This window comes from Penicillium cinerascens (genome assembly GCF_028974065.1).
Source record: "Penicillium cinerascens strain IBT 15544 chromosome Unknown contig_1_segment0_segment0, whole genome shotgun sequence".
Lineage (NCBI taxonomy): Eukaryota > Fungi > Ascomycota > Eurotiomycetes > Eurotiales > Aspergillaceae > Penicillium > Penicillium cinerascens.
Window position 1 is genome coordinate 2,267,360 of NW_026695287.1, and position 22,089 is coordinate 2,289,448.

The 22,089-nt window shown below is 51.2% G+C and overlaps 9 protein-coding genes across 9 annotated transcripts; 6 read left to right on the plus strand and 3 right to left on the minus strand.

Moving 5' to 3' along the window:
* Positions 1 to 966: 966 nt before the first annotated feature.
* On the plus strand, positions 967 to 2,289 carry N7498_002404 (NADH:flavin oxidoreductase/NADH oxidase; the record flags this gene model as incomplete). The annotated part of the gene is made up of 2 exons (XM_058449466.1): positions 967 to 1,137; positions 1,207 to 2,289. The coding sequence occupies 2 exons, from the start codon at positions 967 to 969 to the stop codon at positions 2,287 to 2,289; spliced, it is 1,254 nt and encodes a 417-aa protein (XP_058311810.1).
* A 314-nt stretch (positions 2,290 to 2,603) lies between these two features.
* On the plus strand, positions 2,604 to 3,674 carry N7498_002405 (uncharacterized protein; the record flags this gene model as incomplete). Its single annotated transcript, XM_058449467.1, has 1 exon — positions 2,604 to 3,674. The coding sequence occupies one exon, from the start codon at positions 2,604 to 2,606 to the stop codon at positions 3,672 to 3,674; it is 1,071 nt and encodes a 356-aa protein (XP_058311811.1).
* A 495-nt stretch (positions 3,675 to 4,169) lies between these two features.
* On the plus strand, positions 4,170 to 5,895 carry N7498_002406 (cytochrome P450; the record flags this gene model as incomplete). Its single annotated transcript, XM_058449468.1, has 3 exons — positions 4,170 to 4,361; positions 4,413 to 4,685; positions 4,744 to 5,895. The coding sequence occupies 3 exons, from the start codon at positions 4,170 to 4,172 to the stop codon at positions 5,893 to 5,895; spliced, it is 1,617 nt and encodes a 538-aa protein (XP_058311812.1).
* Positions 5,896 to 7,678: 1,783 nt separating this feature from the next.
* N7498_002407 (oxidoreductase, short-chain dehydrogenase/reductase family) lies at positions 7,679 to 8,691 on the plus strand (the record flags this gene model as incomplete). The annotated part of the gene is made up of 2 exons (XM_058449469.1): positions 7,679 to 7,751; positions 7,841 to 8,691. 2 exons carry the CDS (start codon positions 7,679 to 7,681, stop codon positions 8,689 to 8,691), a joined length of 924 nt encoding a protein of 307 aa, XP_058311813.1.
* Positions 8,692 to 9,002: 311 nt separating this feature from the next.
* Positions 9,003 to 11,081, minus strand: N7498_002408 (uncharacterized protein; the record flags this gene model as incomplete). Its single annotated transcript, XM_058449470.1, has 5 exons — positions 9,003 to 9,380; positions 9,426 to 9,565; positions 9,609 to 9,676; positions 9,817 to 10,910; positions 11,016 to 11,081. The coding sequence occupies 5 exons, from the start codon at positions 11,079 to 11,081 to the stop codon at positions 9,003 to 9,005; spliced, it is 1,746 nt and encodes a 581-aa protein (XP_058311814.1).
* Positions 11,082 to 14,239: 3,158 nt separating this feature from the next.
* On the plus strand, positions 14,240 to 14,812 carry N7498_002409 (pre-rRNA-processing TSR2 family protein; the record flags this gene model as incomplete). Its single annotated transcript, XM_058449471.1, has 1 exon — positions 14,240 to 14,812. The coding sequence occupies one exon, from the start codon at positions 14,240 to 14,242 to the stop codon at positions 14,810 to 14,812; it is 573 nt and encodes a 190-aa protein (XP_058311815.1).
* Positions 14,813 to 14,999: 187 nt separating this feature from the next.
* Positions 15,000 to 17,468, minus strand: N7498_002410 (translation termination factor GTPase eRF3; the record flags this gene model as incomplete). Its single annotated transcript, XM_058449472.1, has 2 exons — positions 15,000 to 15,322; positions 15,384 to 17,468. The coding sequence occupies 2 exons, from the start codon at positions 17,466 to 17,468 to the stop codon at positions 15,263 to 15,265; spliced, it is 2,145 nt and encodes a 714-aa protein (XP_058311816.1). The 3' UTR covers positions 15,000 to 15,262.
* A 428-nt stretch (positions 17,469 to 17,896) lies between these two features.
* N7498_002411 (RanGTP-binding protein) lies at positions 17,897 to 20,136 on the plus strand (the record flags this gene model as incomplete). The annotated part of the gene is made up of 6 exons (XM_058449473.1): positions 17,897 to 17,917; positions 17,982 to 18,013; positions 18,067 to 18,124; positions 18,179 to 18,244; positions 18,295 to 18,329; positions 18,387 to 20,136. The coding sequence occupies 6 exons, from the start codon at positions 17,897 to 17,899 to the stop codon at positions 20,134 to 20,136; spliced, it is 1,962 nt and encodes a 653-aa protein (XP_058311817.1).
* Positions 20,137 to 20,602: 466 nt separating this feature from the next.
* N7498_002412 (BSD domain-containing protein) lies at positions 20,603 to 21,860 on the minus strand (the record flags this gene model as incomplete). The annotated part of the gene is made up of 2 exons (XM_058449474.1): positions 20,603 to 20,889; positions 20,951 to 21,860. The coding sequence occupies 2 exons, from the start codon at positions 21,858 to 21,860 to the stop codon at positions 20,603 to 20,605; spliced, it is 1,197 nt and encodes a 398-aa protein (XP_058311818.1).
* Between the last annotated feature and the right edge of the window lie 229 nt (positions 21,861 to 22,089).

The following is a 22,089-nucleotide window of genomic DNA, read 5'->3' on the forward strand; positions in this document are numbered from 1 at the left end:
GCACGATCTCGTCCAGGGCTGAATCACATCCCTGGAGGATGTTTCTATCCCATTCTCGCGGTTCATTGGCTTTTATGTCTGTCTTGAAACCCATCCTGCAGACTCTGGCGCCTCTCACTGTCGCGTCTCCCCCTTGTTACCTAAACCTCCAATTGAGGGTATAGACAGGGTTCCATGGGCGACAGTCTCCAGTCTCCACAAGGATCCACCTTTGCATGGGACGAATGATACGGGGGGCTCCGGGCTCCATCACGCACCGACCAGTCGTTGGCACGCGATTATCGCTCGCTCTCAACATGTACATACTGGAAGCGCCCTTTCCTTCGTGCTACCTTCCATAGCGACCGCCCAAGCCAGCTCATCTGCTCTCATGCTCGCCTCCCAGAACGGAGACCGTTGTGAGCTTTCATTGACGGAACTGCGCGGAGATGTTCACGATAACCGGTCGCAGTTCAACGGTGCAAGAGTGGGGTTCTTTAATATCGGCTATATTTGGCCGATGTCATGTTGGACAGCACCACGTTCTACAGAAAGTAGTCCTCGATCGGAGATGATTTTCTACGTAGCGACACAAAATAGGCCTCGTCTTTTCAATTGGCTTTCTCGAGCGCTACTCCATTGACTCCACTGCAGCGTGCTGTGGACGAACCAGGGTGAAAGAACGGGAGTGGATAGCTCGGATTACGGCTAAAAGCCTCGCAATTCGTGCCGAAGCAAACCCCGGAGAGAAGCTCCGAACATGAACAGTCCATGAATCTGACAAGATCAGCGTATTGGTCCATGCATGGTCTAATGACGTCGACCATTGGCCGGGAATGTAGGAACTTTGTTGCGAGCTTGCATTTATAAGCTGGTGGGGCATTGCAAAGTATAGAGAACAGGGTTTCGACAGCTACAACTCACATAAATTGGAGCTTGCCCTCCTCTTCTCATCATACTAGATTCATCAATTTCCCAATTGCAATCATGGCACCCCCGAATATTGAGAACAAAGCCGCCCCGGGCATCTCCTACTACACCCCGGCGCAAGAACCTCCCGCCGGCTCTTCCGCGATCCCGCAGTCTGATGGATCGCTGCCTCCCAAGCTCTTCCAGCCCTTTACGGTGCGGGGCAAGACGTTCCACAACCGCATCGGAGTAAGCTACCTCCAACCCCGGTACTTCGAGGTACCTCGTCTTGGTCGACTACTAATTCCTATCACCTAGCTTTCCCCGCTATGCCAATATAGCGCCGACGATGGACATATGACCGACTGGCACATGGCGCACCTGGGCGGCATTGCCCAGCGCGGACCGGGTCTCATGCTGGTGGAAGCCACAGCAGTCCAGCCAGAAGGTCGGATTACCCCCCAAGACCATGGTCTCTGGAAAGACTCTCAGATCGAACCTCTCCGCCGCGTGGTCGAGTTCGTGCACAGTCAGAGCCAGCTCATCGGCATTCAGCTGGGCCACGCGGGCCGCAAGGCAAGCACCGTGGCCCCCTGGTTGAGCGCGGCAGACACGGCCACCAAAGAAGTAGGCGGATGGCCCGACAACGTGAAGGGTCCGTCGGATATCCCATTCCAAGAGAAGTTCCCCAAGCCGAAAGCCATGACCCTGGCCGATATTGAACAGTTCAAAAAGGACTGGGTGGCCTCCCTGAAGCGGGCTCTCAAGGCCGGTGTGGACTTTATTGAAATCCACAATGCCCACGGCTATCTTCTCATGAGTTTCCTGTCGCCCGCGACCAACAACCGGACGGATAAATACGGTGGCAGCTTCGAGAACCGTATTCGTTTGTCCATGGAGGTTGCCAAGTTGACTCGCGAGAATGTTCCCGACGACCTTCCCATCTTCCTGCGTGTCTCAGCCACGGACTGGCTGGAGGAGGTCATGCCTGACCAGCCCAGCTGGCGCGTGGAAGACACGGTCCGTTTCGCAAAGGCGCTGGCGGATAGCGGCAACGTCGATGTTCTAGATATCAGCAGTGGAGGTAACCACCATAAGCAGCACATCCACGCCAAGGCAGCTTTCCAGGCGCCGTTTGCTATTAAAGTGAAGGAGGCCGTTGGAGATCGACTCAAGGTTGGCTCGGTCGGCATGATCAACTCCGCCCATCTGGCCAACAGTCTGCTGGAGAATAACGGTCTGGACTTTGTGCTGATTGGCCGTGCCTTCCAGAAGAACCCCGGACTGGTGTGGACCTGGGCGGAAGAATTGGATGTCGAAATCTCGATGGCTAATCAGATTCGCTGGGGCTTCGCCAGTCGTGGTGGCAGTGTCTATTTGACGAAGCAACAGAAGGTGTGAGCTGCAGCAGAATGCACCCATTACGAACGCTAGCTAGTGTACGAATGAAATGAAAAGTGAACGATATTTTGTGTTATTTATTGAAAATTGAATTGTGATTCGGTACCCAGTTATGATCTAGGCCGCAAAGTAGTGACGTCCACGGAGGCGCTGCTTGGCTCGTCCGTCCATTTCGTCCGGGGACTCTTCATCCGGACATTTCCAGCTTCTTTACAGTTCGATGTCGAGCATTACAAATGCCATGTGCATGTAAATAAATATACGATCGCCCTCGGAGAAGTTTCTATGTTTCTCGTGTAACAATTCTATTCGAAATGGTCACCCTCTCCGATGTCCAGGCATCTAATGCCCAAATCCCCACGGCGCTTCCATCCGGCCTCGTGGCCGTCTTCGTCGGCGCAACAAATGGCATTGGCGAGTCTACGCTGATGGAATTCGCGCGCCATGCCCGTCAGCCTCGCGTCTATCTTGTCGGTCGCTCTCAAGAAGCGGGCGACCGGATCGCTACCGAATGTCGGCAGTTGAACCCGGACGGCGAGTTTACCTTCATCAAAGCGGATCTCAGTCTGATGCGAAACGTCGACGATGTATGTCGCGAGATCGAAAGCAAGGAGAATGTCATCAATCTTCTCTTCCTTAGCTGTGGCGTTGCGATGACGGGCGTCGGTTCGTCTGTACGTCCAACCGCGGAGTTTGGTGCTGATATCCGTCTAGATACGAGCGAAGGCCTGCACGTCATTCTAGCCGTGGGATACTACGCCCGCGCGAGATTCACTATTAACCTGCTCCCGCTGTTGCGAAAAGCCACCGGACTCCGACGCGTCGTGACAGTCCTAGCCGCAGGTCACAACGGGCCCATCTACACAGACGACATCCAAGCACGTAATATATCCGTATTCTCACTACGCGGTCACGTAGTCTCGATGACAGACATGCTCCTCGAAAAACTGGCGGAACAAGCGCCGGAAGTGAGCTTCGTGCACGACTATCCGGGCGCAGTGAAAACGGGCATTGGGAGAGATGCCAACACCATGCTGGTGCGTATCGTCTCCTGGATAATGCCCGTCGTCGGAATGTTCCTGTACATCCCTATCAGAGAGTCCGGAGAACGACACTTGTTCTTCGCGACCAGCGCCAAGTACCCTGCCCCATCTGACGAAACGGCTGGAGTGCCTGTCCCGGCCGGAGTCCATGTGGCTGATGGAACCGATGGCGCATCGGGCAGCGGAGTGTACAGCATTCATTGGAACGGCGAGAGTGCTGGGCCCAAGGTGGTTCGGCTCTTACGTGGGATGCGCGAGGAGGGAATGACGCAGCAGGTGTGGGATCACACCGAGGGGGAATTCAAGCGAATTTTTGATTCTAAGCCATCTCGCGACGAATGAGAATGTTAACCCCAATCAATGGGTAGTCGTAATGCAGATAATGTCATTGATTTAGAGATATGCAAATGCAAATGCACATGCGACGATTGGTTTCTCAAAGGGGAATCCATTTCGTGGAGAACAGACCCACGTTCGCCTCGATCGGGTATCGTTTGCGAGAGTCGGCGTTGACAACTCCGTCCCGGTCCTGAAATTCCATTTCGTTTTACTGAAATATCGGTGCTTACCCTTGCACATGTGAAAACCTTCCTATATTTTCATTCCTGGACGAAGCCCCGCGAGTCCATCTTCCATCGCCTCTATTATTGGGAGTCAGCATTCGAGAGTTGGCATGTCAGAGCGCATCCCGCTTTTATCACGATACGCGTTCTTCTGCATCTGACCGTCGCTAAGATCTGTCGATTGCCACGAGGGCCTTCTTTTTGGGCACTGAGCCTCACGTGCGGACTTGTTTCCTTTATCGCCAAACCCCTACGAGATTCTCCGTCCCGTATAATGGGTCACTTCAGGGTGCTCTTCCTCGGTGTGGCTGCGGGGGTCTACTTTCAGCCGCAATATGCCATATACAACTCAAGGATTGCGACTGTCGCCATCTTGTTCTTGATCGTCAGCATATCTAAGCTGATATATCAATTAATTCTTTACCCTGCGCTTTTCACGCCGATCAAACATATTCCAACTCCAGGAGTCAGTCCGCCCTGAGTATTTAATTACATGATTCAAGACTAACATCTCTAGAAACGGCATTGGCTTATTGGAAATTCCACTTCGTTTTTCCTCGAGACCCCATATGAAGGGTTACGAGAATGGGTCCGCACCATTCCCAATGAGGGTCTCCTCCGGTACTACATTGTCGGGAACCTTGAGCGTGTCATTTTGACCAGCCCCAAGGCCTTAAGTGAATTATTGGTAACCAAGGTGTATGACTTTGAGAAGCCATTGATGGTTCGACAGAGCCTGCGCCGTGTGGTTGGCGATGGTATACTGCTTGCCGAGGGCGACGAGCACAAGGTAGGGAAATATTACCCGCATCAGCCGCGTCTTTGCTAACACCAGAAACCTATTGTAGCTTCAACGCAAGAATCTCATGCCTGCATTTTCCTATCGCCATATCAAGGACCTGTATCCTGTCTTCTGGGCCAAGAGCGCGGAGATGGTGAAGCTGATCCAGCAGGATATCGAGAACAGAGATGCCACTGAAGATAACACAATCCAGGTCCGCAACTGGGCCAGTCGGGCCACACTTGATATCATCGGAGTGGCTGGTATGGACCATGATTTCGATTCCTTGCGTGACCCGGGCAACACTCTGAATAAATCATACCAACGCATCTTCGTGGCCCCGAATCTGGTAACCAAAATCCTAATCGTCACTGCAATGATGCTAGGTAACATGGATATGGTCGCGAAGCTTCCCACGCGGCGCAACAAAGATATCACCGAGGGTGGCGCAGTTGTTCGTGACGTTGCCCGCCAGATGATCCGACAGAAGAAGGCCAAGATGGAAGATCCCAACGCCACGACCGGCTTCGACATCATCTCAGTCGCCATGAAAAGCGGCACCTTTGACGAAGAGAACCTGGTCGACCAATTGATGACCTTCCTGGGCGCCGGTCATGAAACAACCGCCACGGCGATGCAGTGGGCTGTTTACGCACTCTGCAAGAACCCCGAAGTCCAGACTCGTCTGCGCGAAGAAATTCGCGCCAACCTCCCATCTATCTCCGCCGAAAATCCCACTATCGATGCTACGGCGATCGACAACCTCCCCTACCTGCACGCCGTCTGTAACGAAATTCTTCGCTTCCACCCATCCGTCCCCAACACTGTCCGCATAGCTGTCAAGGATACAACACTTGTCGGCAAGGCCGTCCCCAAGGGTACATTCCTCCTCATCTCACCCGAGATCCTCAACCACATGGAGGAACTGTGGGGGCCTGACGCGGACAAATTCAACCCGGATCGATTCATGGGCCCGGGCAAGGCCAACACTGGCGGTGCAACCAGCAACTACGCCTTCCTGACATTCCTCCACGGCCCACGCAGCTGTATTGGTCAGGGATTCGCAAAGTCAGAACTTGCTTGTCTTCTCGCTGCGACAGTTGGTCGCTTCCACATGGAGTTAAAGTATCCTGATAAAAAGTTGGAGATTCGTGAGGGCGCGACTGTTTCGCCGAAGGATGGTGTTTTGGCTAAATTTACACCGTTGGAGGGATGGTAGATTGTACTATGGTTCGATTTTTTGAATGTCTTTGCTTTATGAATTAGTTTTTACACAGGAAATTACCTTCACACCCATTCAGCAGGTGCATGGCTAGATAAGGGATTCATCTCAATGCCGAGTAAGTATCTACTCATCACCCTCTATGAGATAAGGGCAATTCATCGGTAGCGGAATCCTGGCAGTATAACCAAGATATTCCTCCAAAGAGTGAATTTTCTAAACATGATAGGGATAGCTTCCCGGAGAATCTTCCTCCATCAATCAGGAGATAACAGTACCAAGGAAAGCCTCAATTTCGTTGGTCTAGCCCTTCGTCTTGATCGATTAGAATGTCCAACCCGCAATCTTCAACATTCAATAGACAAAAGCCGCCGGTGAGTCAGACGACAAAACTGAGCTCAATGGTAGCAAATATATTAAGGAAATCGATCGCTTGAAGAGCCCGATCCGTTCTAGCTCCCATTGTAGCAAGTCCACACTCGACTCTCTGAAACGGTGTTCTACGCGGGTCCCATTCACACTTGGCGCTTGGCACATTGGTTGTGGTGCGCCGAGGAAAAGAAACAGAGCAATATCCACTACCTGCTCCTCAGCAATATCTTGAGGTAATGTAGCGCTCTCCTCCTCCCCACGTCTCCCTTTGCTGAGGGAGAAACCGGCGTGTGTGTGTATGAAACCGCCTAAGGACATGTTTAGTTTTACTTTCTACCGAGTAAAGACAAAGCGACGAAGGGGAACACTTGAACGAATAGGAAACCCGCGAAGTGTCACGGCGTACCCACACATACCTAACTAGAATGATTTTCCCTTGGTTGTATTCGAGAATAGTTCCAACATGCAAGGGGTACGGAAATAACGCATGATATCATTTTCGGGATTCGTTTTTCTACACAACCCGGCACTTATTTGCAATACCATCAGTGGAATGATTCAACAGTTCTCTCTCGCGAGACAACTATTCGCTGGGCACATTTACCCTGTGTGACTGCATTTCAGCAAGCTTGTCTTCCTTGTCAGTGTCTCTGGCGTCGCAACAGCACTCTCGATAAACACACCATCCGATGCCGTGGTTCGTCTTCCGGTTTGCTTCAACTTGAAATAATGCTAACATCTCTTTCTCCTCTTCTAGCAATGCCGCCCTACCATTCTAGAGTGGGAAGGGGGATCACCCCCTTATTATTTGACTGTCCACCCAGGTGACCAGTTCGGTGCACCAGCACTGGGGGATCTCGGTCTACAATATGGGAGCTCTCTGGGATGGAATGTTGATTTTCCACTTTCGGCATCTCTTGCCTTAGCCGTTAGGTATTCAAGCATTTGTCATTTCTTGAGAAAAGTCCACTATCTGACACCGTATAGGCATTCAACTGGTGCTACCGCAAATTCCGCCTCCTTTTCTGTTCAGCCAAGTGATGATTCGTCATGCTTGAATCAATAACGTGGTTTTTCATTTCCTAGTATTAAACTGGTGCCTGCATATAGATACTCCGACGGAGGAGGGGATGATTGGTCCAGACTGACAGTCCAGGAGTGACTATTTGCTAGCAGATAAGCAACCAACGAAACCGAGAATCGTGACGGCATCTTTTTCCAATTTTGATAAAGATCGGATGTTTTGAACGACGTGCGGCGGTGGGCGGCACAACGTCAAGCCGACCCGGCACAACATACTAGCCGTCATTTCTCACTTTTTCGTATAACTCGCATGCCCTGCACTTGATTTTATTGATATCCATACTTTCCAAAATCGTTGAATCGATCCTAGCCTAACGTTTGCATCATGCCTAAGCTTAACTTCAACCCCGACAAGGACATCCCCGACCTCGCCGGAAAGTCCATCTTCATCACAGGGGGTCAGTACACCCCTCACCTCGAATCAACATTTAGAACGCAGAATGTGGCTATTGTTATCTCAACTCATACCAGATCTAATTATATGCAGGAACCAATGGCTTGGGCGCACAATCTGCAGTCTATCTTGCTAAACACAACCCAGCACACATCTATATTAGCGGACGCAATGCGAAAGCCGCCGAGAAAGTCATTCAGCAGATCCGTGACAGCGGCTCCAATACAGAGACTACATTCCTCGAATGTGATCTCGCATCTCTCGCATCGGTAAAAAAGACCGCCGAGGAATTTGTGTCCAGCGCACCACAACTCGATATTCTAATGTGCAATGCCGGAATCATGGCAAAGCCGCCCGCGCTCACAACAGATGGATATGAGCTGCAATTCGGTACAAATCACATGGGTCATGCACTTCTCATTAAAAAGCTGCTTCCGCTCCTAGAGAAACGATCAAGTGAAGGCGGTGATGCCCGCATTGTCAGCCTCACATCTCAAGGCCACATACTTCACCCCAAAGGCGGAATCATCTTCGACGAGCTCAACACCGTTCAGGAGAATTTCTGGGTCGCCGGTTCATGGCGCCGGTATGGACAGAGCAAGCTCGCCAATCTCCTCTATGCGCGCGAGCTATCCCGTCGCTATCCCGGAATCACGTCCGTGGCAATTCATCCCGGCGTGGTCGCGACCGATTTAGTAGGCGGCCAGAAGTTTCTTCAAAGGGCTTTCATCCGCGTATCGCAGTTCGGAACCCTCCTCAAGCTCGAAGAGGGTGCTTTGAACCAGGTTTGGGCGGCTACGGCCGACCGTGAGAAAATTGAGAATGGGTCTTACTACGAGCCTGTTGGGAATTTGTCACAGGAGTGGTTGGGTAAGACAGCTAAAGATGATGCGTTAGCGAAGAAATTGTGGGAATGGACAGAGGAGGAGTTGAAGGATTATTGAGATGCTGCAAGGTTTGGACAGTGGTTTTTGTGGTGGCAGGGGTGTGGCATTGGGGACAAATATGCAAGGCTGGCGACTTGGGCCCCTATCCTTATGTCTCTGGACGTAAATCCACAGCTTTCGATCCTGCCGAGCTTTCATAGCCAACTAGCGTCTGAGACAGCAATGTCAATTTACCTGTTGCATCGGAGGCCTTGAGCGCCATACAAGAACCCTCAGAATCAGACTTTGTATTGTATGCGTAAAACTCATTTTGTTATACACGTGCTATTGCATGCACAGCACCTGGGCACGAAAATTGCGCAGGCTTATCACGCACTTGGTTCATGAACTTCCTCCAAGTGATGATCTTGACTTGCTCTCTTCTCGTCAGTAGAAATTCGAGATAAACGGCGCTGCTTTGTGTGCTCCATCATTTTCTTCGCAAATGGGGATCGTTCGCGGATTTCGGGACCATGGCTATAAAAGTAGTATATCGGTGTTGTGACTAATACGGCAACACAAGCGAGGATCGTTGACGCATATTCGTATGGGTATTTGTGTCCAATATTCTCGAACATAGGCGTGGAATACATGGCCGCAATTCCAGATAAGAAATCGCGTGCAAAGTCATTGCCGGCCGTGGCAGATGCAGCATACTCTCCATAAGCCGCGATTGTATAGTCAATAGAAGATTGATAAATCGAATACTTTGAGAAATTAGAATGCAACTCAGTAAAAGGAAAAGGACTTACATTGCCAATGCCAATTACCATCGTGAAAAGCATAGGGGCAATCCAGGGAACCCTTGGTGGACCAAGACTTGTCCATGCAAATCCAAACAGACCGATAGGTAAACATAGAATCACTGTTATATGCATGAGAATTTTTGTTCCTAATATTGATAGCACAGCTGAGCCCAAATAGAGCTAGCTTACCATAGAGCAGCCACCATAAGCGTGTTTCTGGAGAGACGGATTCGGAACCATATTTTCGTCGTCTTTGCCTGAACATATGAATAGATGGTAGAAATGAGAGGTAAGCAAGGAAATATCCAACAAGGAGTCTAGAAGGGGTTGAGAATTCTGTCAGAAAAGCAATATAGCTCACAAGTCCTGGCATCAGAGAAGTTGTCGGGGCACTCACGGGATAAAAGCGAGGCTAATTTGAATTGTTCCGAAGCCCCATTGCTTATAAATTGGTTGAAATCCCTGAAGGAATGTAAAAATCAAGGAGTCACTGAAACCGCTTAGGAGCGAAAGCCACATGACGATGGGTTCGGTGAGTAGCATGTGAAATGGTCGCTTCCATACAATCCAGATGTCGTGCGGCGACAGTGAGAACCCGTGAATCTCATGAGGCCCCCAAACGTTGACGGTTCCTGGGCCGGCTTTTCGTCTTTTCTTTGCTTCCCTGTCGAGAATAATGGTAGCTCGTGTTTCCGGTACTAGGAAAAGGTGCATCAGTTGCACAGCTCCACCGGCGATAAGCTGGACCCAAAAGATCCAAGCCAGCGGCTGACGCTCTTCCACGAAGCCTCCTATCACCGCGCCAACAACTGAACCACCCACTGAAGAGAGTACCAGAAATGCAACAGCATATTCCTGTTCATCGGGTTCCCACATATCTGCGATGACTCCCAAAGTCACCGAGCCACCAGCCGTACTTAGCCCACCAAGGAGGCGCACCACGACGTAAGTTGCAAAGTTGGGAGCAAATGCACAAGGTAGTTGCCATATGTTGACGAGTAAAAGGCTAAGCTGCTGTGTTGGCCATCGTCCAAGCTCTTCACTCCATGGCGCCCAAAGCTCACAACCGAAGGCATAGGCGCAGAGGAAAGTCAATTGTGGAATTCTTGCGACTTGTTCGCTGACATTATGCTTTTGGGATATGGCCTGGACGCCGTTGGCATAGAGACTAGCGTTCAGGTTGATTGAAATCTGAATGCAAAACATCACCGACAGAATCTGCCACTTTCTCCATACCGGAAAGCTATAGCCCAGCTTGTCATAAGCCGCCGCTTCCGTCAGCTCCTTTTTTTCACAAATATTTGAATTGGCGTCAATTCCGTTGTTGCCACTTGCATCTTGACTGCTGTCTAGTCGAGATGTCAGTTCCTCATTCGAAGGAGGATCATTACGATGGTTCTCGGGAAGCTGATGAGCTGCTGCCATAATAGAGCTTATAGTGAAGTTGACTGTGCTGTCACGCGAGAGACGGGTTATTTTAGTGACACCCGGCTGTAATATCTTAGCTTTATATTGATAAGTTATAGGATGCCAAACATCCATAATGCATGACGCAGGGGGTCGTTGGAACCATGGGAAAAACGGCTGGCCATCTACCAGATCTGTTGACGCCACGCCGGGGTGATCCGACACGGGCGGTGGCGTTAGGATATCGGAAGTCATGGCAGCGAATGATTTTGCTGCTAGAAAGATAAAAGCTAATGATTATCCTAGTAAGAACCTACATAAATCAGGAATCCGGGGGACGAAACGAGTACGACGGTCATCGGATATATTGATTATCCGGTGTATCTTCAGGCCTTCTAACAAATTGCCAGATTCAGGGATATCGTAAAACAGAGTTTCTCTTCACTCCTGATTCACTAATATATTACGTACTCTGACAGTTTGGTAGCAGGTCACCTAGCATGAGTCGTAAGAATATTAGAAAAAGGATCGTGCCCAAACCTGTGAGATTTCAGATAACAGCATAACCAGTCTTGGTGAAGGCACAACTCTACCTTTCGTATTGATCTTATGTCTCTCTAGAGAGTACCTAACTTCTACTGGGTAGCGTCTCCCCGTTAGTATCGTTGAGCAAGCTAGCAAATTCGACATCGAAAAATATAATCATAGTGAATAAATAGACATCAGCATGGACTTGACCTAGCACTCACCTGTCCCGCGTCGGGTAAGGGTCTAACCTCACTGACCCGGACCCGGACCCGTCGAGGATCCCTTCGGGTCCTCCACGATGGGTCTAATATACCTGCATATACATAATTTCCTCGCGCCTAATTTCGGACTAGACCTCACTTTGGGTCGGGTTTGGTAGCCAACACCTCCAGCCTTTTATCAACAGCGATGCGGGAAGCACTGCTAGCGAGCGTCTAGCAGAAGGTGAACCAAGGAAAATCCTTGCGACAAAAATTATCCGCTCAACATACGTCATTTGGCTTGTGCTGTTCTACGCAACCTTGGTTCTCTTTTCCTGGGTTATAATATGCAAGCTCAACTATCATCCCATCACGACAAATCATTATATCGTTTGGTTCTGGAATGGTGGCAGCGATGATTACGAGGAAGCTGCTGCACGCCAGGCTAAATATCAACAAAATGAGAGATGGTATAAAGCTGCGCAAGTTATCCAGTCCATCGCTAGTGTGTTGACTATTCCTTTGACGTCCGCCGTGTGCTCGAGTGCTGCGGTGGTCTACCTACAGCAATGTACTGGACGAACCCCAAGCTTTACACTTCGCCAGATGATAACGCTGGCCGATAAAGGCTGGACGGATATTGGAACATACCTGCGACTGGCAATGGGCCAATGGTCTCGCTATAGTAGCGCTTTCCTTCTCTGGGCGATATTGCTGCATAAGTTCGTTTGCAGGAAGTGGTACAACCTCCATGTGCATACCAGGATATATATACTTGTGGATTATCTGCTTGTCGAAGGCGCGTTCAGCTGAGTACAGCTCACGTAGTCCCCCCTCGTTTATACCTATTCTGGGAGATTTATTTCCCCTGACTCCTGCATAATATCAAAGGTCTTGTATACGAGTTGGGAGGAAATTGGGCGTCGGTTGAGATGCTTAGAACTGCGCATAAATAGCTCAATTATGCTGTCATTCCAGATGGTAGATTTTACTCATCCAATTGATCTAATAATCATGCCACAATGATGCTGTTATTCCGGGAGAACTGCATGCCTGCGCGTCGTCTACGCCTAACCACTGGATGAATTGAACTTTGCTCGCCACTCGTTCCATAGCTAGAGACAAAAGACAAAATGCGCAAGACTTGAGCAGCTCAGAGGCACACGCGCCCCCCATCTCCAGTCCGCGTGACATGTTCCTTGCCTTTCTGTCTCGTCCTCCATGACAAACGATCGTGAAGCCACGAGGATGTCAGTCACAGGTCGGCACAGTGTAGATCTCTCTAATGAACTGCGCGATAGATTGATACAGATCGAGAAGATTTGATGCTGCGCGCAGACTAATGACTTCGCTTCGTGGCTTTGTGCATCTGAAGGCCGTTTTGGGGTCTCGATATGACCGCTATGAACTATTGCAGTCATCGTACAAAGAAACTATCCCTGAGTTAGTCACATAAACTGCGCTGACTGAGGAAGTACCGGCCGACGCGAATCACAGTCGAGACAGTCTGATCAGCCAATTAAGCTGAGTAATTTGATCCGGAACATCTTCGGTTTTAATTTAAGGCGAACGCCATCAGCCAAGATCGACAAGGCTCTCACGCGGCGTGCCGGCTCCCCGCCCCCAAGGCAGATTTGCAGCCCGCTGCACAGGACGATTATCCGAAAGAGTGTACTCCGTAAGGCGACTGCGCTTGCATACACAGAGGTCAACTACAGACCAGCCGATTGACATCCGAAGCGGTGAGCCTGCAGGCCGGTGTCGCGGACTAGGGAAAAGGGCTGTTTCATCTCGAGCGCCTTGGTCAGAGCTGAGGAATAAAATAGAGCCGGACGAGGGAGGGCAGCGCAGATTGCAGTCGTGGAGTCGTAGAGGAGCGACGAGTCTCACACAGGGTAATAGGGGCTGGCGGAGCTCAGGAGCTCGGTGATCCAGATCAATAGCAAAAAGGCCTCACCTGCAGAGGACAGCAGGAAGGCGTGAAAAAGAAAGAAAAACAAAAATACTGGCGGATGGCACAAACGGTGTCTATATACAACCACGCGCGGGCACGCACAGGGACTAGTGGCGCTAAACCAATTTGTTCAAAACTGAACTAAAATGTGAATTCACCGTAGTCATCCGATATGGTGTAGTGGCTAACATCGCCGTCTCTCACACGGCAGCCGGGGGTTCGATTCCCCCTATCGGAGCAAACTTTTTTATTTTTATCATGTGTTGCCTCCTCGTTTAAATTTTTGTCTCTTAAAATTCGTATCTAGACATTTTGAATCATTTTCGACACAGTAGGTAACCTTGGTCGCTTTTATTCGAGTTAGTTTCTCTGGAATGTTGGCATCCTGGGTATGGAAATGGAAGTCACATGACAGACCTTATCATATCTAATCGCGCCTCCAAAAAAATTTGGGATGATCGCAGTTTGCGATAAACACGAACCCGCATCTTCAATCCTCCCTCAATTGCTCCAAGACCTTTATTCCAGGCTCCAGTGGAATAACACCCACCTTTACCTGAACCTCCACTTACGGGCCCTGGCTGTCACATCTTGATATCAAATCCCGACCAATCTCAGCAGCCTCCCCCACTAAATCTGCGGGGTACCGATTGGGCACAGCACCGCCAAACTTCAAAAAAAACTACATTAATAAGAACAGACATCAAGTCTTTCTGACCGCAAATTTCCAAATGAGCACACAATCAGTACCGGTCCTGGCGGCCAATGATGCCGCGTCCTACCTCGACCTGGGCATCACCCTCGCCCTGAATAACTGGCCCGCCCTCACCCTCGCCGTGCAATCAAACTGGGGCGGCCCTACATCTGATGACAAGCGCGCCTGGCTCTGCGGTGCCATCTCCGAAATGCTGACTGAGCGCCCGGAGACGGACGCCGAGGATCTGGAAGACGTGTTGATCCAGGTCATGAACGACGAGTTTGACGTTGTGATCGATGATGAAAGCGCCGCAATCGTGGCGGTCGAGATCATGGAAATGAAGCAACATACAGACCGCGGAAACTTCACCGAAATCCAGGCGATGTGGGAGGCATACCAGCTGAAGAGCCAGCAGAAGTCTGCTTCCGCGGCTATGTTCAAGAAGGTTGATGCTAAGGATGAGGATCAGGAGACTGACGATGAGAGTGACGAAGAGGGTGAGGATGTTGAGATGGGCGATGCACCTGCTTTGGTGCGTGCGCCGAGAGAAAAAGCCGAGCCTGAGATCGATGACGACGGATTCACCATGGTTAAGAAGAAGAGGTAAATTCTGCATGCATGCTTCCCGGGGGTGTTTTGTTTTATGGATATGTCCTGGGGGCGAATACATCCATGGATATGATACTTTTCTACATAGACGAATTGAATATGGCTGGGAAATCCACCACCCACTACGCAGTTTGCATGAGAGCAAATATACAGACAGTGCACTGGGGTTTGGGTCGGAGATACTGCTCAAATACTTTCATAGATTGAAGGCGGAGCTATGTTCTATGCAGAAAGGCGTAAAAAAAAATCATCATCATCAGTTGAGGTGGACTGTGGTGTATCATCGCTTGACCTCTGCCCACCCATATACCTCCCTGTCCAGAGGTTCTCATCAATCCCAGCCAACTTTTGTAGCGAAGGGTTGAGAAATGACCTTCAGCGATATTGGATATCTTTTTGGGCTCTCTTTTTTGCATCATGCATTCCGTTATACGTTTATGGGCATCATTTACACCTCGTTCTCGGGGAGGATGAGCTTGGTGATCATACCAATAGCAATGGTTTGTCCCTGAAAATTATCAGTTATTAATTATCACGGGATGGAAAGAGTTGAAAAAAATTAAACGTACCTGGTCACGCAGAGTGAAACGACCCAATTGCTGGTAGTCTTCGAACCTCTCAACGCAGACAGCGCCAGCGGTGCCAGTGACCTCAAGACGGGCAATGATGGTCTGGCCCCTGTTGACAAACGCCGGGGGACGCTTGCTCTTACGGCCGGTACCAGGCTCAAGCTTGTGAAGCAGCTGAGCGAAAGTAACTTCCTCAACAGCAGAGTGGACGTGCAGCACACAGTTGAAACCGGCGGTAAGAATGTTCTTCAGATCCAAGATACGAATCTTGGCCTCGAAGGCGCTCACGCAGTGCACGGGACGCTTCGGCGAGCAGAGCACGAAGCCGGGGAAGAAGTCCTCCTCTTCGACACCACGCAGGCGCAGGCGAACCTGGTCACCGCAAGTGGCGGTCTGAAGCTCATCTTCAGTTTCACCGTAGAGAGCAGCAACTGACACTTCGGTTCTGTTAGGCATCATGAGATAGGTGCCGTTCTTCTTGATGACACCGGACTCAACGCGACCTTCACACATAGTACCCATGTCACGGTACTTCGCACTGATGGGCATCATGAACGGAGCGTTGATCTTACGCTCGGGGAGTTTGAAGTCGGTCAAGTACTCAAGCAGCGAAGGTCCATCATACCATGGGCAAACATCCTTTGGAACACGGTCCTTGATGTTGTAGGCACGCTGGGCGGAGATGGGCATACAGTAGATATCGTCCTTCTTGTAGCCGAGGGCCTCCAAGAACTTGATAACCTTGATTGTGCACTCATCATACCGCTCCTTGCTCCACTCGACAGTTGGGTCATCCATCTTGTTAACAACGATAACCAGTTTCTGGACACCAGTGTTACGGGCAAGAAGAGCGTGCTCGCGGGTCTGACCACCCTTCTCGAAGCCAGTCTCGTACTCACCCTTACGGGCAGAGATGACAAGGCAGCCAAGGTCTGCTTGAGAAGCACCGCCAATCATGTGAGGAACGTAGGACTTGTGTCCAGGGGCATCGAGAATCGAGAATTGACGCTCGATAGTGCCATCAGGGTGCGGGATCTGAACCTTGAAGAACGCGCGGCCAACCTCGACAGTCTTACCCTTGGAACGCTCCTCGTTGGTCAGATCCAGGGCCCAGGATAGATACCAGGTCTCACGACCAGCGTCTTTAGCCTCCTTCTTGTATTTCTCCATTGTTCGGTCATCCACCATGCCGGTGCAATACAGCAGAGATCCACCGAGTGTGGACTTTCCAGCATCAACGTGACCGATGAAGACGACGTTGATGTGCTCACGCTTCTCGCCATAAATTTCCTTCAGAGTTGCCTCATCGACATCGGCCTGCTGTGCCTTGGCGACGGCATCGGCAGCTCGGGCAGCCTTGGCAGCTTCAGCACCGCGAGCTGGGCTTGAACGGCCGGGGCTGGAGCGGCCCGAGGACGGTGTAGGCGAAGCCTTACCAGTAGCAGCAGCCTTGCTGTCCGCATTCTTGTCAATGGCCTTGGCAGCAGTCACCTTAGCGCCAGCCTCCGCGGCTGCAGTGCCCTTCGAATCGCCCTTGCTGGTATCATCTGAAGCTTTCGCGGCAGGAGCAGCGGGAGTGGGAGTTCCGATGGAAAGAACCTTGGTCTTAGGGGCGGTGGTGGAGGAGGTAGCGCCGATCGACAGGACCTTAGCCTTGGGCGGGGCGGCGGAAGCGTTCGAGACGGGTTGAGCGGGTGCCTGAGCAGGCTGTTGAGCGGCAGCGGGGGCATTCTGGCGAGGCTGCTGTTGGAAGCCACCGGGCTGCTGGTTGTATGCACCGTACTGGTTGTAGTTACCGGGTTGCTGGTTGTACGCGCCGTACTGGCCATAGGCCTGCTGCTGGGGGTAGCCGTAGCCCTGCTGCTGACCATACTGGGCATACGGGTGGCCACCGTACTGTTGGTATTGCTGTCCAGGCACGAAAGAGGAAGCTCCGGGGGTGAAGGAAGCGGCACCGGGCTGGAAGCTAGCTGCACCAGGCGTGAACGTGGGCATCTGGCCTTGTGGGCGGCCCTGGTTCAGGTTGACGCCCTCGGTCTGCCGGGAGAGTTCATCCTCCCAGGATTCAGGAGTCTGGTTCGACATCGTGATAGGATATCCAAGACGCAATCAATGAGACAGCGCAGGCGACACGAGAGTCGGGGATGGAGGTTAAACAATGAGGGGCCGGGGTTTTTTGATTTTGCACAGCTGACTCAGCGCCCCGCGATGCTGTCCCTGGTCACGTGTGCGATATGGAAATGATATGAAAGCGACTTTCGCATTTGCTTTCTTACTTCAAAGAGAGCTTCGTTCTGCTCTTCTTATTATTGGAGGCGTGGCAAATTTCCCGACCCTCTTCTTCAGGGGCTTTTGACTCATTTGTGTTGGGCCCATCTTCTCCTCGCTGACGGTTGGGCATAACCTTCGCTATCGATAAGCCCCCCTCCGTTCTTTATTGCTCAGGGGCATATTTCAGCTCAGCCATTCAGCTCAGTCGATTTCGAGAGATCAAGTGGATATCATCTTTCAAGATGGAGGTCTTTCTGACGCGCGTACGTTTAATTCGTTATTTGGGAATTGAGTGTGACAAATTCTAACAGATTCTATCATGAACAGTTGACCCAGCAGGCAATGAATTATGCCATACGGTAACACAAATAGCCCTGGAAGATTCGGAATGCAAGCTTACAGTCTCAATCAGCTCGGGAATTGCAATTACCGCAAGCTATGCGATACGCCAGTCTTCGCGTTTGCTCAAGGTACGCAATATTGAATGCCTAATGTGAAACAGGCAGAGCTGATATGTGGCTCAGAATGTAGATAGCGAAGATCGCGAGGAGCTACTCACTGTGCAGCAGCGCCTAGAGAGTAAAATTCAGGTCAGCACAGACCCCTGGATAAATTCCACATCTTGCTTACATGAACACAGGTTATATCTCCATCCATTGACATGATTGAGTTGATGTGAGTATGCGGAAACCATGAGCGGCCGTCTGTGTGGAATTCTAACCAACTTTTTAGTGCTGCTCGAGGCAATACATCTCTTGAATCGGCCGTTACTCTTACAAAATCCTTGAGATGGGACATTCAGGCTCTTGGGCAGCGATTGGCGAAAGCTGCTTCATCCGAAGAAATCTCGCGCAAGGGCCCCAAATCCTCTAGAGACCAGGCGATCATAGATGCCCAAGTGAAAGCAATCATCAAGGACATCAAGAGGCTTCTCACTCGGATCGAGGACGCGGTGCCGCTTATGAACTTGGCCATCACCACCTCTGGTGCTAAGCTATCCACGAACTTGCCATCAACCGTGTCACCATCTCGGCTTCTCCAAGCGAGTACTTTCTTGACTGCTGGCGACACACAATATTCAATGTCCAGCTCCCACGCCATTCAAATAGGACCGACGTTCACCCTTTCGATGTACATGCTATTTGCAAGCCACGTCCGCCCTCACGACCAAGAATCTGTCCGCGAGGCCACATGGAAAGAAGTAATGCACAAAGCGAGGGTGAAGCTTCGACGTGTGCCAATGAACCTTTACTACTTTGATGATCAAACTAAGTCACCTCAGTTTCCAGCTTCTGCTGGTACTGATGAATATGCCTATCAAGTTCTCATTATCGAGGATTTTGATGACGGAAGAGTTCACTCATTTGAAGAAGGTGAGCCCCAGCCTCAAGCCTGTGAAGGCGTCGCTACCGCTGGTATCCGGGAGATTCTTCCAATTCATCAAATCTCAAAGATATTCTATGCGGATACGGGCAGAATTCTCAATATCAGCACTGAGGGAGAGACAAATAACCCGGTGTTGCTACTCAAGAGAGATTTAAATGCTCTGCCCCCTCGCCGCATGATGGAACGTGATGATTCTGAAGATGATTTTGTACCAGCGCGAGAAGAGGAAAATCCAGAACAAGACGAAGAGCAGGCACAACTTGACGCACAATTGCACGATGGTGGGAAGTCAACACACCGAAGTTTCAGCTCTCTTCACGAAGACTCAATCCCGGAAGAATGGCGACTCCCACCTGGTCTCGACCCAGAATGGATCGCCTTTGAAGTCTACAATGAAGATGAAGCCTCAGATACCGAGTCCGAAGCAGAGAATCCGACAACAGAGTCCAATATCGACAAGATGGCGAAATTGTCTCTCAAAGATGAGAGACATACTCCATCGCCATCACCTTCCCGGCCCACTTCATCCTCAAAGCCCGCAGCCATGACAACCGTCAGCAACCCGTTATTCGAAAACATTCGCACCTCACTTTCACTCCTCGAAACCCTCCTCCGACTAACCTCCCTCCAACAATTCCAACAACAATCCCACCTCTCTATTAGCGACGAGCTCCTCAACTTCTTCCTCGAAGAATCCTCCACGACTGGCGCTGGCGGCGACGAACAGCACCGCCAACGTCTTCGTCACGAGGCTCGCCGACGTGTTGGATGGGATCCGTACGACGAAAGTCCCGTCAAGCGCCGTGGTGAGGATTACCAGTACGGCTGGGAACCAGGCAGTCCCTCTGGGTACCCTAGAGAAGGCGAAGAGCTCTATTCGCCTGGAGACTCGTCGCGTGGTTTCCAGCTTCGATCGCGGGAAAGTACGCCTGAGACACCGCAGCGTGGATCGCGCTCGGATCGGAGAGGCCCAAGTGGACTTCGGGGTATGACACCAGCGTACGCAGATGAGTCGGATTCCAGGCAAAGTTCGCCGCTGGCAAAGAAGGGCGGTGCTACGAGGGATGGAGGCGCTGGATCTGGGACTGCGGAGTAGGATGGACTTTGCTCGATGATTATGATCATGTATGACTAGCACGGTGCCATGGATCTAGAGTTTCAACATCCGATTTCACATCTTCCACAGAAATAAAGTCTCATAATCTATTGGTTCGGGGCTTATCGATTCACTTACGATGAAGTCAAGCTAAAAGGACCTAATGGGAGGCGATAGGAAGTAAAATGGTACGGAACAAGTGCACTCAATGCCAAGGAATATGTAAATAAAGCGAGCAATGTGCATTTCAGTCACAATCGAATAGACAGGGAAAGGGCTTGACGGGAGATGAATCGCTGGAGGCAAGATAGGAGAAACAGAATTGGGAATAAGACGGATAAACAGTCCAAAAAGCGCCAATGAACCAAGTCACACCAAACTCCCGCGAAGCAAGCAAGTCAATTGGCCGTTTTTGGACCTGGAAAGTGTGTCTCTTTTGTGGGGCCTTTGAATTGGAAGAAACAGTTTACTCCCAGTCCTCGTCACTGTCCTCTGCCTTGGATTCGGTGGTCGGACTCTTCTCCTTGGGACTGCCAGGCGTTCGGCTGGCGGCACCGCTCACAACGTCGTAGCTTGATTCGCTGTCGGCCTGGGACTGCTGGTCATTGGATCGGCGGGGCTCAGTCTTCTGAGTATCCTTTCCGGCGGCGAGTTTCTGGCTGTCGTGGCGGACCTGTGGGGTAGAGGGGGACTCGGATTCGGAGTCAGAGTCATCATCCCAGCCGACCTCTTCCTCATCTTCGGCGTTGGCACCTGTAGAGATGAATGAATATTAAAATTGCATCGTACACGGGTAAGAGGGGCGCGGTCATACCTTTCAAGAGCTCCTTGCGCTTCTTCTCTTCGGTCTCAATAACCAAGCGGAGGAAGTAGTACCGAGTCCAGAATTCAACATACTCCACGGTCTCAGGGACGACCTTCTCCATGGCCAACCGCAACTCGGGGTACTTTTCGAGATCGGAAGCGATCTGGTCTGTCTTGCTCTCGACATTGAACTCCGTCTTAAACTCCGGGAATTTGTCGCTGATGGGGTCATTGGTGAAGCTGTCGAGATTTGAGTGGATAACGTGTAGTTGGGCCTCGAACCGAGTCGCGTGGATGACGCGCTTGCCATCTGCATCCTTGCTCTCGAATAGAAGCTTGCCGGACTCGTCCGTCTCCGGAGGTACAATGCTCACAGCTTCGCGCAGCTTCTGGCCGATGTTCTGTCCGAATCGCATAATCGCCTCGTCCGCCGCTTCCTCCGCCTTCTCGATCTCCTTCAGTCGTCGGGCAGCCTCGGCCTTGAACCGAGAAATGAAGCCCTCTCCGCTCCAACCAGCCTCCGCCGGGCCCTTGGAGCTCTCTTCCGTCGAAGCTGTAGGTGTAGCCGCCTCGTCTTTCTGCCCTTCGCCGCTGCCGGTCAGACCTGCGGTGCTGAGAGAGAGCCCCTTTGTCCGATCGACGATGCTGTCCCGCAGATCCGAGAACCCCTTCACTGCTTCCTCGCTAGCGGCGGCGTATTCCTGACGAGCGCCCTCGTAGTAGGTTTCTCCCTGCTTGCGCACATTATCCCAAAGGCCTCCGATCCGGGTGCCCCACGGACTGGCGGAGAAGGCGCGGAAGGTTTCTTGGAATTCTGTGTTGAGGTCGACGTTGGATGGATGAGTATTGTTGGGATCAGAGGAAGTGTCCTCCCTGGAGGTGAGGATCTCCTCCTGGATGTGGTCGTAGGCGATATCCATGGCGGTGTTGTAGGAGACAGGAGTGTCTCGAAACGGCCGTTGCGGTTGCACCTCCGCGTTCGTTCACGGGCCGACCGCCCCGCTTCCCGTGCTTGGCCTCACCTAAACACTGATCGACACCGCGTGACGGCAGTCGATACGGGCCGTCGCTCAAAATCATTATATAAAATATTTAGAAGACGGCTCAAGATCAGAGAGACAGAGGGGGTCTCGGTCAGCTCTCCAGACG